This window comes from Mustelus asterias, chromosome 13 (genome assembly GCF_964213995.1).
Source record: "Mustelus asterias chromosome 13, sMusAst1.hap1.1, whole genome shotgun sequence".
NCBI classification, from domain to species: domain Eukaryota; kingdom Metazoa; phylum Chordata; class Chondrichthyes; order Carcharhiniformes; family Triakidae; genus Mustelus; species Mustelus asterias.
This window is the reverse complement of record NC_135813.1, coordinates 18,739,857-18,752,600: the sequence shown is the minus strand read 5'-3', so window position 1 is coordinate 18,752,600 and position 12,744 is coordinate 18,739,857. Positions and strand designations below refer to the sequence as shown.

General features: G+C 41.6%; 1 protein-coding gene across 13 annotated transcripts in view; it reads left to right on the top strand.

Annotated features, from left to right (window-relative positions):
- Positions 1-12,744, top strand: part of mvb12ba (multivesicular body subunit 12Ba) — a 168,031-nt gene that overhangs the window by 143,717 nt on the left and 11,570 nt on the right. For 4 of the 13 annotated variants that reach the window (XM_078226451.1, XM_078226445.1, XM_078226446.1 and 1 more), the window contains one exon: positions 9,247-9,495. The exons of 8 other annotated variants lie outside the window; for them this stretch is intronic. In XM_078226451.1, the coding sequence (XP_078082577.1) occupies positions 9,247-9,297 (51 nt within the window). In that variant the 3' untranslated portion in view covers positions 9,298-9,495. Of the gene's footprint in view, positions 1-9,246; positions 9,521-12,744 lie in introns of those variants that run through there. One more of the 13 variants, XM_078226452.1, reaches the window with a different exon arrangement.

The following is a 12,744-nucleotide window of genomic DNA, read 5'->3' as shown; positions in this document are numbered from 1 at the left end:
TAACCAGGATAGTATGATGAAGAAGTCACTATTACCAATTTGGACTTTTGGTGTCATTTAAGTTTCAATCCGTAATACAAAACGGAACTGCTCTTAAAGTAATCATTGTTGTCTCCAAGGTTTGAATAAAAATAATTATAGTTACTGAAACTTTATATTTTTATAACTAGAGCTAGGAAGTAACTATTTGAAAGTCCTTGATTGCAAACACTCCCTCAAATGTTCTTTTATTTTACCAGATAGTTTTCTTGGCTCTCCTTTGCTCAACATATCATAGAAATCATAGAAACCCTACAGTACAGAAAGAGGCCATTCGGCCCATCGAGTCTGCACCGACCACAATCCCACCCAGGCCCTACCCCTATATCCCTACATATTTTGCCCACTAATCCTTCTAATCTACGCATCCCAGGATACTAAGGGGCAATGTTAGCATGGCCAATCAACCTAACCCGCACATCTTTGGACTGTGGGAGGAAACCGGAGCACCCGGAGGAAACCCACGCAGACACGAGGAGAATGTGCAAACTTCACACAGACAGTGACCCAAGCCGGGAATCGAACCCAGGTCCCTGGAGCTGTGAAGCAGCAGTGCTAACCACTGTGCTACCGTGCCGCCCTATGACAACATATGACAACAATATGACAACATCCACTTTTAGTAACCTCATTATGATTCCTTTAAAACTGTTTTAATGTGGTAAGATTTTACATCATTCGTTCCTCTTCAAAATTGATCTATAGTCTGGAGGCAGCTCTCTCGCATTAACAACAGAAAATGCTGGAAATACTCAGCAAGTCAGGCAGCCTTTTCTTGCCCATTGCCATCAGACTTTTGAATGGGCCTACCTTATATTAAGTTGCTCTTTCTCTGCATCCTAGTTGTGACTGTAACACACTACATTCTGCACCCTCTCCTTTCTTTCTCCCCTATGTACTCTATGAATGGTATGCTTTGTTTGCATAGCGCGCAAGAAGCAATACTTTTCACTGTATGCCAATACATGTAACAATAATAAATCAAATTAAAACCATTTGGTTCAGAGTAGAAATCTTTGAAAACTGTATACAGTTGTGAAACTAAGGGGGCAGTAAAGGAGTATTGTATTATAATCAAACTTTTCATGTTTAATGTTTTTTCCTTGTGGTTAAAACTAATTAGCAATTCTGTAACTCTGTTCCTCTATGTTTTCTAAAACAAAAGGTAAAAGTTATCATCTTTTGAGCCAAGATTCTATTTTGGAATCTTCCGGTAGTCCAATAGTAACACCAACTGGGATTGTAATATCTGTAAGAATTTTGACATTGTTGAGAGAAAAACAGAGCTAATGTTTTGGATCATTAGCTGTTCATCGGAGCCGGGAAAGGTGAGAAATGTAATAGATTTTAAACAGATCCAATGAGAGTGGTGGGAAAAGAAGAAAAGAGAAGGTCTATGATAGGGTGGTAGAGTTTAATTATATTCTAACTTTTCCCAATTCCGATAAGTTATTGATCTGAAACATTAACTCTTTGTCCCACAAATAAAATTTCAAGCTAAATATATTTCAAATATATGCATCAATTGCTTTGTAATGAATTGTACAAATTCTTTATCTCGTACCCGTTAATGGTGAAAAGTGTTCCAGAAACACATTATATAGTAACCAAGAAATTGACAGTTTGAATTTTATACCTGGCTCTCAAACTAAATAAGTAAGTTTCATTTATTAGTCACAAGTAAGGCTTACATTAGCACAGCAATGACGTTACTGTGAAAATCCCCTAGTCACCACACTCCGGCGCCTGTTCGGGTCAATGCACCTAACCAGCACATCTTTCAGACTGAGAGAGGAAACGGAGCACCTGGAGGAAACCCACGCAGACATGGAGAACATGCAAACTCCACACAGACAGTGACCGAAGCCGGGAATCAAACCTGGATCCCTGGCGCTGTGAGACAGCAGTGCTAACCACTGTGCCACTGTGTGTGCCAATATAGGTCCATCAATTTACCCAAAGTCGCTGTCTGACCTGCTGAGAATTTTTCAGCATTTTCTGTTTTTTTTCAGATTTCCAGTATCCTCAGTATTTTGCTTTGGCGTCAGCTATCTGACGTTTGCTCAATCTTTTTCTGTTGCTAACAGATCATTCCTCTGGCATTATGAGTGTAATTGGACATTGTGTTGCCTTTATGACCTCACTTGTACATCATAAAATGTCAGTAATACCTCAACAAATTTATATTCAAGGCATCTTTTAATTGAATCTGATACTCACTTTGCAACTGCTATTGTGCATTGGAATACTCACACTCAAAGTTAGATCTTCTAATACACAAAATCATCTGATTTCATTTTAGTTAACAAACTTAATCTTTGTTTTGGATTTTCCCATTTTTAGTATAATTTTATATCTATTACTTAGCATGTTTTGTATTCATTCCCAGTTAAGTCTTACCAGAACTTGCTTAATTTCATGCACCTCTGCACTAATTGATTAGTATCATCTTCAAATTTAGATATTCTAAATAAACAGCCAACAGAATTGAAGAATTTTTCATTTGGTCACACCTATCGAATTGGAGCTACCATGACTATTCGCTCTGTTCTGAAATCACACATTGTTCTGAGAGCACTTTAACCACAAGTATTTTGGGAAGTGCTTTATTTTTGTTGCCTAATGATCTACATGTACAATGTGTACCACATTACCATCGTACATTCTCAAAATATTCAAGAAAAATTATTAGGTGTGAGCTGTTATGCATGCATCTTTTGTTGGCTTGTGATTGTAAGCAGCTTACCATGCTGACACGGTGGCACAGCGGTTAGCACTGCTGCTTCTCAGTGCCAGGGTCACTGTCTGTGCAGAGTTTGCACGTTCTCCCCGTGTCTCTGTGGGTTTCTTCCGGGTGCTCCGGTTTCCTCCCACAGTCCGAAAGATGTGCTGGTTAGGTGCATTGGCCATGCTAAATTCTCCCTCAGTGTACCCGAACAGGCGCCGGAGTGTGGCGACTAGGGGATTTTCACAGTAACTTCATTGTAGTGTTAATGTAAGCCTACTTGTGACACCAATAAATAAACTTAAAACTTTAAATTTATTTCCGTCCTTACATGATATAATGGAGCTTTGCTTCTTCTCCCTCCGCGCCCTCAAAGGAAAATGTATTGTTTTGATATTTATGTTTATATTTTGTTCAATGTAACAAATGAAGTTGAGGGAGTTGCCAAACCATGGGAACTTTTAATGGTAAGAGTTTTAACAACAGGTTAAAGTCCAACAGAAAACTCTTACTGTGTTTACCCCAGTCCAACGCCGGCATCTCCACATCATGACTTTTAATGGTGCAAAGAAATAAGACACATGACCTGGCCTCATAATATTCCGCAGAGTCTAGTCTGCTACTGTGGAGAAAGGTTTCCTTTGTGTAATGAATTCATAAAGCCATCAATAAAGAATAAGTTCACAATTTTATTGCACAAGGGAAAACTTACCCATCACCACCAGATTATCTTTTGAGTCTCTCTGTCCTGCCTCTTGTGGGCCAGATTGGAGCAGTATTTGCACTACACTGATGTGTGTAGGGAGGTTCAAGTAGTTTTTATATTGTAGTTTGTTTACAATTGCAAAACTGATGAGGTAGTTGGTGGGATTCATTCTTCAGCACTAGTAGTTACAATAATTGTCTTGATAGAATTTTCTTCACAATGGCCACCTCATAAGCTTGCTTCAAAGGCACCTGTAAATCTATGACTAACATTTATTGAGCATTTAGTATTTCTGTGGTTTGGCAGAACAATGTCTCCTCCAAAATATTCACTTGAAGCCAGCTAGCACTGTTTTGTTATTTGTTTAAGAACTGCTTTGGTATAGGTGGCTGTAACATGTGAACGGATCTTAAAAGGTAGAGTCACCCTTATTCTCTGAAGATTGTCCATACGTATCTCGCACTCCAGCTCCCATATTCCAGGCTTGCATGGCCACTAAAATGAAAGAATATAGATGTGAACATCAGCTAGGTCACAACCTCATGCCAATTTGTTGAGGGCCATTCGCACCAGTCCTGATCTTTGTTTTTTTTTTCAATTTTGAACATTACTACAAGATTTTGGCACAAAGCAGCTTCCTTTCATGTGGTGTACGCAGTCATACAGTATGATGTCATGCATTCCTGCTCATATTCTAACGGAGCTGATTGCAGAAGTTCTTGCATTTGTAGTTACTTGTGTGTGAAGAAGATCTTTAATTTGAACAACGAAGATCGTTCCATTTTTATGTGCAATCACTTATCCTGTTTAAAAATCGCCTCTCCTTTTAAAAGGAACACCTGTCTTTGGAAGAACAGCTCCCAACAAGGGATTCCTGCCTTTGGAAGGACCATTCCTATGATGCATTTTGTTTATAATGCTAGATGCAAGTTTCATTTCTAACTGAATTTCAAATTGGAAGGCTGAGTGGGGTTAGTGAGGTTCAGCCACTCAAAATCTCAGTGGGAGATGGGACTTCGAGCCCAGAGATGCTCGTGACCTAGCAAAAGATTGAGAGATACAGACACACACTTCAAAGTCAAAATAATGCTTTAAAAAAGAGGTACATTTTTAACTGGATTGCTTTCTTTACTGTAACCATTCTATGATTCTGTGGAATATTTTTGCACCAGGATAGAAGAGATGTGATTCCCGTGATTATTATGGGCGAGGGCGGCACGGTAGCACAGTGGTTAGCACTGCTGCTTCACAGCTCCAGGGACTTGGGTTCGATTCCGGGCTTGGGTCACTGTCTGTGTGGAGTTTGCACATTCTCCTCGTGTCTGCGTGGGTTTCCTCCGGGTGCTCCGGTTTCCTCCCACAGTCCAAAGATGTGCGGGTTAGGTTGATTGGTCATGCTAAAAATTGCCCCTTAAAGTCCTGAGATGCGTAGGTTTGAGGGATTAGCGGGTAAATATGTAGGGATATGGGGGTAGGGTGTGGGTGGGATTGTGGTCAGTGCAGACACGATGGGCCGAATGGCCTCCTTCTGCACTGTAGGGTTTCTATGATTCTATGATATTTTAATACAAACAATGATATGCCTACTGATGATAGGATTGACACTGAGTAGCTGTAGCAGGAGCTGGTATTTTGTGGTGGATTAACGAATTTTAGCAATAAGCTTCTACAGCTGATTTTGGACAGTAAATCATTTTAATGCACTTTGCTCATAACCCAAATCTGTCATAATGTCTGTCAAAAAATAAAAAACATACTCGAGCCCTCTCCTTTTTGGGCCCACTCACCTGATGAAGGAGCAGCGCTCCGAAAGCTCGTAATACCAAACAAACCTGTTGGACTTTAACCTGGTGTTATGAGACTTCTTACTTTTTGGGATTGTTAATCAATATGGCTCCATTTGAATAGCGTACCCAGACAAAATTAAACTTGGGTTCATGCAGAAGTGCACTTTAATATTGAGAATAGAATATCTGTTGCCAAATTAAAGTTTTGAGCTGGGTATTCCAAACCAGCTTTGAATATAATCACATGCAGTTTATTTGGATTGGTGTATTTTTGCCCCATGTTCCATCATCTACCTTCCCGTGTCCTGGATTTTACTTGATGCAGCATTACTAGTCACTGCCAATTATTTGTGTCATCTATTTTTACCTGTTTATGGCTTCATAAAAAATAAACACAGAGGAAAATGTTAGGAGATTATTTTTCACTTTGACATGTGTACAGCAAAAATATGCAATTTGGAAGATTAGAGGGGAGTTGTATCTTTATAAAAGCCTTTGAAGGTGGATTGAACATGACCTCCTCATACCTTATGCAAGACTTTTTCTTTGCTCTATCCGCTTCAGTACATTTTTTTTCACTATTGATTCCTTTTATTCTAACGCAGAATGTGGGCATTGTTGGCCAGGCCAGCATTTATCGCACATTCCCCCAATTGCCCTTGAGAAAGGTGTTGGTGAGTCACTGTAGATATACCCACAGTGCTGTTAGGAATCAAAACTTGCATCAGGATAAGCAGGTTTTGCAAAATTGATCATAAAAGACTACACCCAATTTCACCATGTTCAAAGAATTTGTTTTATGATATCTACTTTAAGCTTCTGGGCAAGTTCAGCAATTATTATTTTTTCGACAACTGAACATCATGAAGTTAGTTTGTGATGATTTTCATGGCCCTTCAAGCTCCCGTAGTCGGCCATGCCTTAGCTTTCATTATCTACAATGTCTTCCTAAATCCATCATCCACTGCATCATTCCTCTAAGACGCTTGTTAAAAGCTCTTTCACCCACATTCAGCTCTTCTGGGTCTTGGTGTCTATTTTTGTCCCTCACATCTTCTGTTTTCTATATAACAGTATTAAATTAGGATCGCAAACTCTGGAAAGCAAAAGGGCAATATGAACACAAAAGCCCTGATTTTGGAGTGGGATGGTGTGCAGGAGCCAGAGTAGGAGGAAGATGTCCATAATGGTCCAAGTGTAAGGCCCAGGCACTCTACTCCTGGATCTCATTAAATGCCCCACACTGACTGCACGTGCGCGTCTCGTCACAGCAGATAAACAGTTAAACACTTGTTGAATTAGCAAGCATGTCCTCCTTTTTAAAAAATCCTGGAGTCAAATGAGGAGTGGGAAAAGAGGGGAGCTGGTCAGTACCTCCTCACCTGAATATAACAACATATTGATATGTGTACCTACTCACTTAACTGTCCAATTATTATTTTCTTTGAATGCGGGAGACGCGTGCAGGTGAGACAGATTAACCCAAAGTAAACCAGTCTTGACTTCAGTCTACCTAGCATAGAAATGGATTGCTACTTAAGACAGCATCTTGGCATTTGTGTAATTCATGCTACAGATTTTGAAATTTATTAGTTCCCTTGCATTGTTTTTATTCATTTGTGGGATGTGGACATCGATGCCAGGGTCAGCATTTATTGCCCATCCCTAGTTGCCATGAGGAAGCTGCCTTTTTGAATTGCTGCAGTCCAGGTGATGTAGGTACACCTACAGTGCTGTTGGAGAAGGATTTTACCCAGCAGTAGTGAAGGAACAACAACTCATTTCCAAGTTGGGGTGGTGTATCAGTTGGAGTGGACTTGCGGGTGGTGGTATTTCCATGCACAGGCAGCCCTTATTCTTTTAGGTGGTAAAGCTTGTAGGTTTGGAATGTTTTGTTGAAGGAACCTTGGTGTTTTAATGCAGTGTGCCTTATATATATGCTGCCACTGCGTCGATGGTGGAGAAAATTAATGTTGAAGGTGGTGGATGGGGTGCTAATGAAGCGGGCAGCTTTGTCCAGGATGATGATCATCTTGAGTGTTGTTGGAGGCAAACTCATCCAGGCAAGTGGAGAGTATTGTTAAGAACCCCACTGATGTTATCTATGAGAGTGTCTCAGAACCCTGAAGGATAACTTGAAACACTGGTTCTTGGTGGTGTATATATGTTTGGAACAATGTACAACCCTAGTGAGGAACCAGTCTAGTCATTGTGTAAACAATTAATAAAGAGTATTTATTGAAGTAAAAGAAAGAAACAAGAATGACAAGAAAAGCTCATCTACATTATGACACTTGAGTATATTAATAACTAAACACAGTTTTATTTGAAATTAGCTCTTGTTCCCAAAAATATACCAAAGTTACCTAAATTCAAGGTGACACCTTGGAGTTAGTACTGCTGCCTTACAGCACCAGGGACCCGGGTTCGATTCCTGGCTTAGGTCACTGTCTGTGCGGAGTCTGTATGTTCTCCCCATGTCTGCGTCGGATTCCTCCGAGTGCTCTGGTTTCCTCCCACAGTCCAAAAGATGTGCTGGTTAGGTGCATTGGCCATGCTAAATTCTCCCTCAGTGTACCCGAACAGGCGCTGTGTGGCGACTAATGGATTTTCATAGTAACTTCATTGCAGTGTCACTGTAAGCCTGCTTGTGACACTAATAAATAAACTTCAATAAACTTTTCCCAAACAACATCCTATTTAGTAACTCTATAAATCAAATCCAGCTCATAGTTACCACACAATACAGCTTAGATGACCAAATCTGGGAAAACGTCTTGTCCGGTTTCAGCGAAGATACGAAACTGTGTCTTTTAGAAGAGAATATCTGCAATCTGACGTGGCTCTCAATATTAGATGGAGCAGGCCTCTCTGAAGATTGGATGGAAAACTAGCCTCCCCAAAGATGGTGCTAGCAGTTATATTGTTCAATCTATCCGATATTCCACCTTGTGGATTTGGCTATCTGTATCTCTCAAACTCCTTGCCTTTAGGAGTTATCATTTGTATAGCCCCACTAATCTCTGGTAAACAAATGTTTCTGATACGGTGATTCACACCTCAGTTTCTCTAGATGTTTGTTAATCTTGTTACTGCGCAAATCACATCTCATTCCTGTAGATGCCTGCTAATCTTGTTACCTGTCTGTTATTTTGTTTTCATTTGAAGTTCAACTGTTAACCTCATTAACTTCTCAAATTCTTAACACTACTCCATCACACTCCTGACTTGTGACTTGGAGATGGTGAGATAGCTTTGGGGAAGAAAAGGAGGAAATGAATCACTCTTCTTAGAATTTCCAGGTGCTGACCTATTCTTTTAGCCACAGTATTTATTTTACTGGTCCAGTTAAATTTCTGGTCAATGGTGATCTGCCCAGGTGTTGATGGTAATGCAGTTGAATGTCAGGGACAGATGGGTGGGATCTCTCTCATTGGGAAATGGTCATTGCCTTGCAGTTGTGTGGCACAAATGTTACTTGCCGGTTATGAGCTCAAGCTTGAATGTTACTCTGGGCCTTGATGCACATGGGCATGGATTACTTGGTGAGCTGAGGAATTGTCAATATAACTGAACACTGCAGAATCATCAGCGAGTGAAGCAGCTGAAGATGGTTGGACCGAGCACACTACCCGGAGGAACTCCTACAGTGATGTCCTGGGGTTGAGATGATCATCCTCCCACAACCATCTTCCCTTGTGTTGATGTGATTCCAGTCAGCGGAGAGTTTTCCCCGGTCCCCATTGGTTTAAGTTTTACTAGGACAGAGTAATACCACACTGTCAAATGCTGCCTGATGTCAAGGGCAGTCATTCTTGCCTCACCCATGGAATTTGGCTCCTGAGCATCGGTGGGCAGATTATTGCTATGCGATTGCAGCTTTATAGCACTGTTCGCCACACTTTCCATGACTTTGCTGATGATTGAGAGTAGGCTAATGGGGCAATCATTGGCTGGCTCAAATTTGTCCTGTTTTTTTTTGTGCACAGGACATACTTGGGCAATTTTCCACATTAGCAGGGAGGTTGGAATGTTGCTGATGGCCCACTGTGCCTCATGGATGCCCCATTTCGAGCTGCTAGGACCATTCTGAATCTACCCCATTTTTCCATGCAACACAATGGAGGATAAATGTAGAGAGACGTTCCTTGTGAACTGAGGCTTTGTATGTTAGAACGAAGAAACCAGTATAAAATTGTACAGAGTGATTGTCTCTTTCTAATAAATGTCTTTGATGCATTCCTTGCGTGACGATTTGATTTTAACAATTTTAGTTGTTTTGCGTCAATTTTGTGTTCTGTGCACCCAAAAGAGAAAATGCTGGAAAACCTCAGCTGGTCTGGCAGCATCTGTAAGGAGTGAAAAGAGCTAACGTTTGGATGCCAGACGACCCTTTGTGTTCTGTACATTTCAGATCCCCATTGCAAGGGCAACTAGGGATGGGCAATAAATGCTGACCAGCCAGCGACACCCATGTCCCACGAATGAGTGAAAAAAAAAGCATCAACACCCCCAATCAGATTTTTATATGTAGAATAAAATACCCACCCTTTCTTTTATACTCGCACCAATCTCAGAATAGTACTCCAACTGCACTACTGCAGCATCCCTCTGTTGGTCACATCAGTAACCTGGTAGCCGCTCTTTGAGATTGCCTCCTATTACTGGTATATTCACACTTAACTGAGTTCATTAATGTGGAAATGCTGGCGTTGGACTGAGCTGGACACAGTAAGAAGTCTCACAGCACCAGGTTAAAGTCCAATAAATTTTTTTGAAAACACGAGCTTTCGGAGTACAGTTCCTTCATCAGGAGTAAGTCGGAGCGCCGTTCCAAAAGCTCACGATTCCAAATAAACCTTTTTGATTTGATTTATTATCGTCACATGTATCAGCATACAGTGAAAAGTATTGTTTATTGCGCGCTATACGGACAGAGCATACCATTCATAGAGAAGGAAACGAGAGAGTGTAGAATGTAGCGTTACAGTCATAGCTAGGGTGTAGAGAAAGATCAACTTAATGCAAGATAAGTCCATTCAAAAGTCTGACAGCAGCAGGGAAGAAACTGTTCTTGAGTTGGTTGCCACATGACCTCAGACTTTTGTATCTTTTTCCCGACAGAAGAAGATGGAAGAGAGAATGTCCGGGCTGCGTGTGGTTCTTGTTATGCTGGTTGCTTTGCTGAGGCAGTGGGAAGTGTAGACAGAGTCAATGGATGGGAGGCTGGTTTGCGTGATGGATTGGGCTTCGTTCACGATCTTTTGTAGTTTCTTGCAGCCTTGGGCAGAGCAGGAGCCATACTAAGCTGTGATACAACCAGAAAGAATGCTTTCTATGGCGCATCTGTAAAAGTTGGTCAGAGTCGTTAAGAGGTTAAGTGAACTTTAACCTGATGTTGTGAGACTTCTTACTGTATATATTAAAGCCATCACCATCTGTTCTCATTCTGCTAGTCTCTGTTCTCTCGTCCTGCTGTTCTGTGTTCTCTCGTTCTGTTCTCCTCATCACCTGAATGATGTTTCCACCATTAAAAATGCCCTGTGACCTTAATCTTTACAATAGTGATTCTGCTACTGGGATACCTGGGCAGCTCTGTCTCCCTCACTCTACATCTTTTTAAATTGATTTACAGGATGTGGGTGTCGCTAGCCAGGCCAGCGTTTATTGTCCATCCCTAATTGCCCTTGAGAAGCTGGTTTGAGCTGCCTTCTTGAACCGCTGCAGTCCCAGTGGTATAGGTACACCCACCGTGCTGTTAGGAAGGGGGTTTCAGGGGTTTTGACACACTGTTCTCAAAACTCCATCTTTCACCCCAACACTGTTCCCTCTCTTCCTGCCTCTGCCCCTTTCGCTTAGCGTGTCCCTTTATTTAGCCTCCAGCTATCTGCTGCCAGCCAGCTGATGCCCCCAGGCTGGGGTCTCTCCTCAACATGTCCATCCTTGGTGCACAAAATCCAATTACCTCATTCCATGGTGAAAATAGCCATCTCATCCAGCTCATCCTCGGAGCTCAACCTCTCCAACATCCTCTACATGATGTAACGAACCTCTGAATGGATGGGTCATTAACCATTGACTACTTTGTTTTATTGTCCAATTTGTTATCTACCTTATAATCATGACCCCTGCCATCCACCATTTCATTGTGGATAAATTGGTTAACCTTCAGGTGTCTACAGAAACATGGGGCCCAATTTTAACTCTATGTAAATGAATGGGTTTTGATTGAGCTAAAACTGGCCCCCCAGTTTTTTGTGGTGTCTCCTTCCCCAAGCCTCCCTATCAGAATAATTGTTGTAGCATGTGGCTTTCCCAAACAAAGTTAAGGTCCTCATTTAGGGCTTGCTTCCATTCATGGGCGGCACGATGGCACAGTGGTTAGTACTGCTGCCTCACAACTCCAGGGACCTTGGTTTGATTCCCAGTTTGGGTCACTGTCTGTGTGGAGTTTGCACATTCTCCCCGTGTCTGCATGGGTTTCTCATGGGTGCTCCGGTTTCCTCCCATAGTCTGAAGATGTGCAGGTTAGGTTGATTGGCCACGCTAGATTGCCCACAGTGTCCCGGAATGTGTAGAGGGATTAACGGGGTAAATCTGTGGGGTTGTGGGGATAGGGCCTGGGGTGGAATTGTTGTTGGTGCAGACTCGATGGGCCGAATGGCCTCCTTCTGCACTGTAGGGTATGATCCCATCTTACCTCCTCCATATTCTTCATCCCTTCATCCTCACCTCAATCCTAACTCCAGGGACTCCACCGGTTTCCAGTCTCCTTGAACTGCACCTTCAATGGACCTGTCCTCAGCTACCTTAGCCCCTTGTGTACTCTCCCAAAACTCCTCGATATTCCTCCCACCTTTAGGCAATGCCTTGAAATTCATCACGTCAATCACACTTTGTCACCTCTCCCATAAAGGCTCCATGCAAACTCTTGCTCTCCTGAAACACTTACAAGCACTCTCTTCTTTCAGGAAATTGTATAAAAGTTGTTCTGGGATTTATTTTCAAAACAATAAAGACAAAGTGGAATACGCTGTTGTCCCGTGTGCATAAAATAAAGACTAACACCAGACTGAAAGCTGCGCTATTCGGAAGACACGACTTATTTATCTGGGAACTTCCATCGATAATAAAGACTTCCACAGATGAGCTAACTAATGAAAAGTTAAGTTTTGCCCAAAAACCCATGTATTTTCACGTTTATATCACAAAGGTCTTTCGTTGATGAAATTTCCATTGCTATCCTGGAAGTTAATATTGCTCTTTGTTTGGCTTACAAAGGCAGTAAGAGTTTTAACAACACCAGGTTAAAGTCCAACAGGTTTATTTGGCAGCAAATACCATTAGCTTTCAGAGCGCTGCTCCTTCGTCAGATGGAGTGGAAATGTTCTACTCCATCTGACGAAGGAGCAGCGCTCCGAAAGCTAATGGTATTTGCTACCAAATAAACCTGTTGGACTTTAACCTGGTGTTGTTAAAACTCTTAC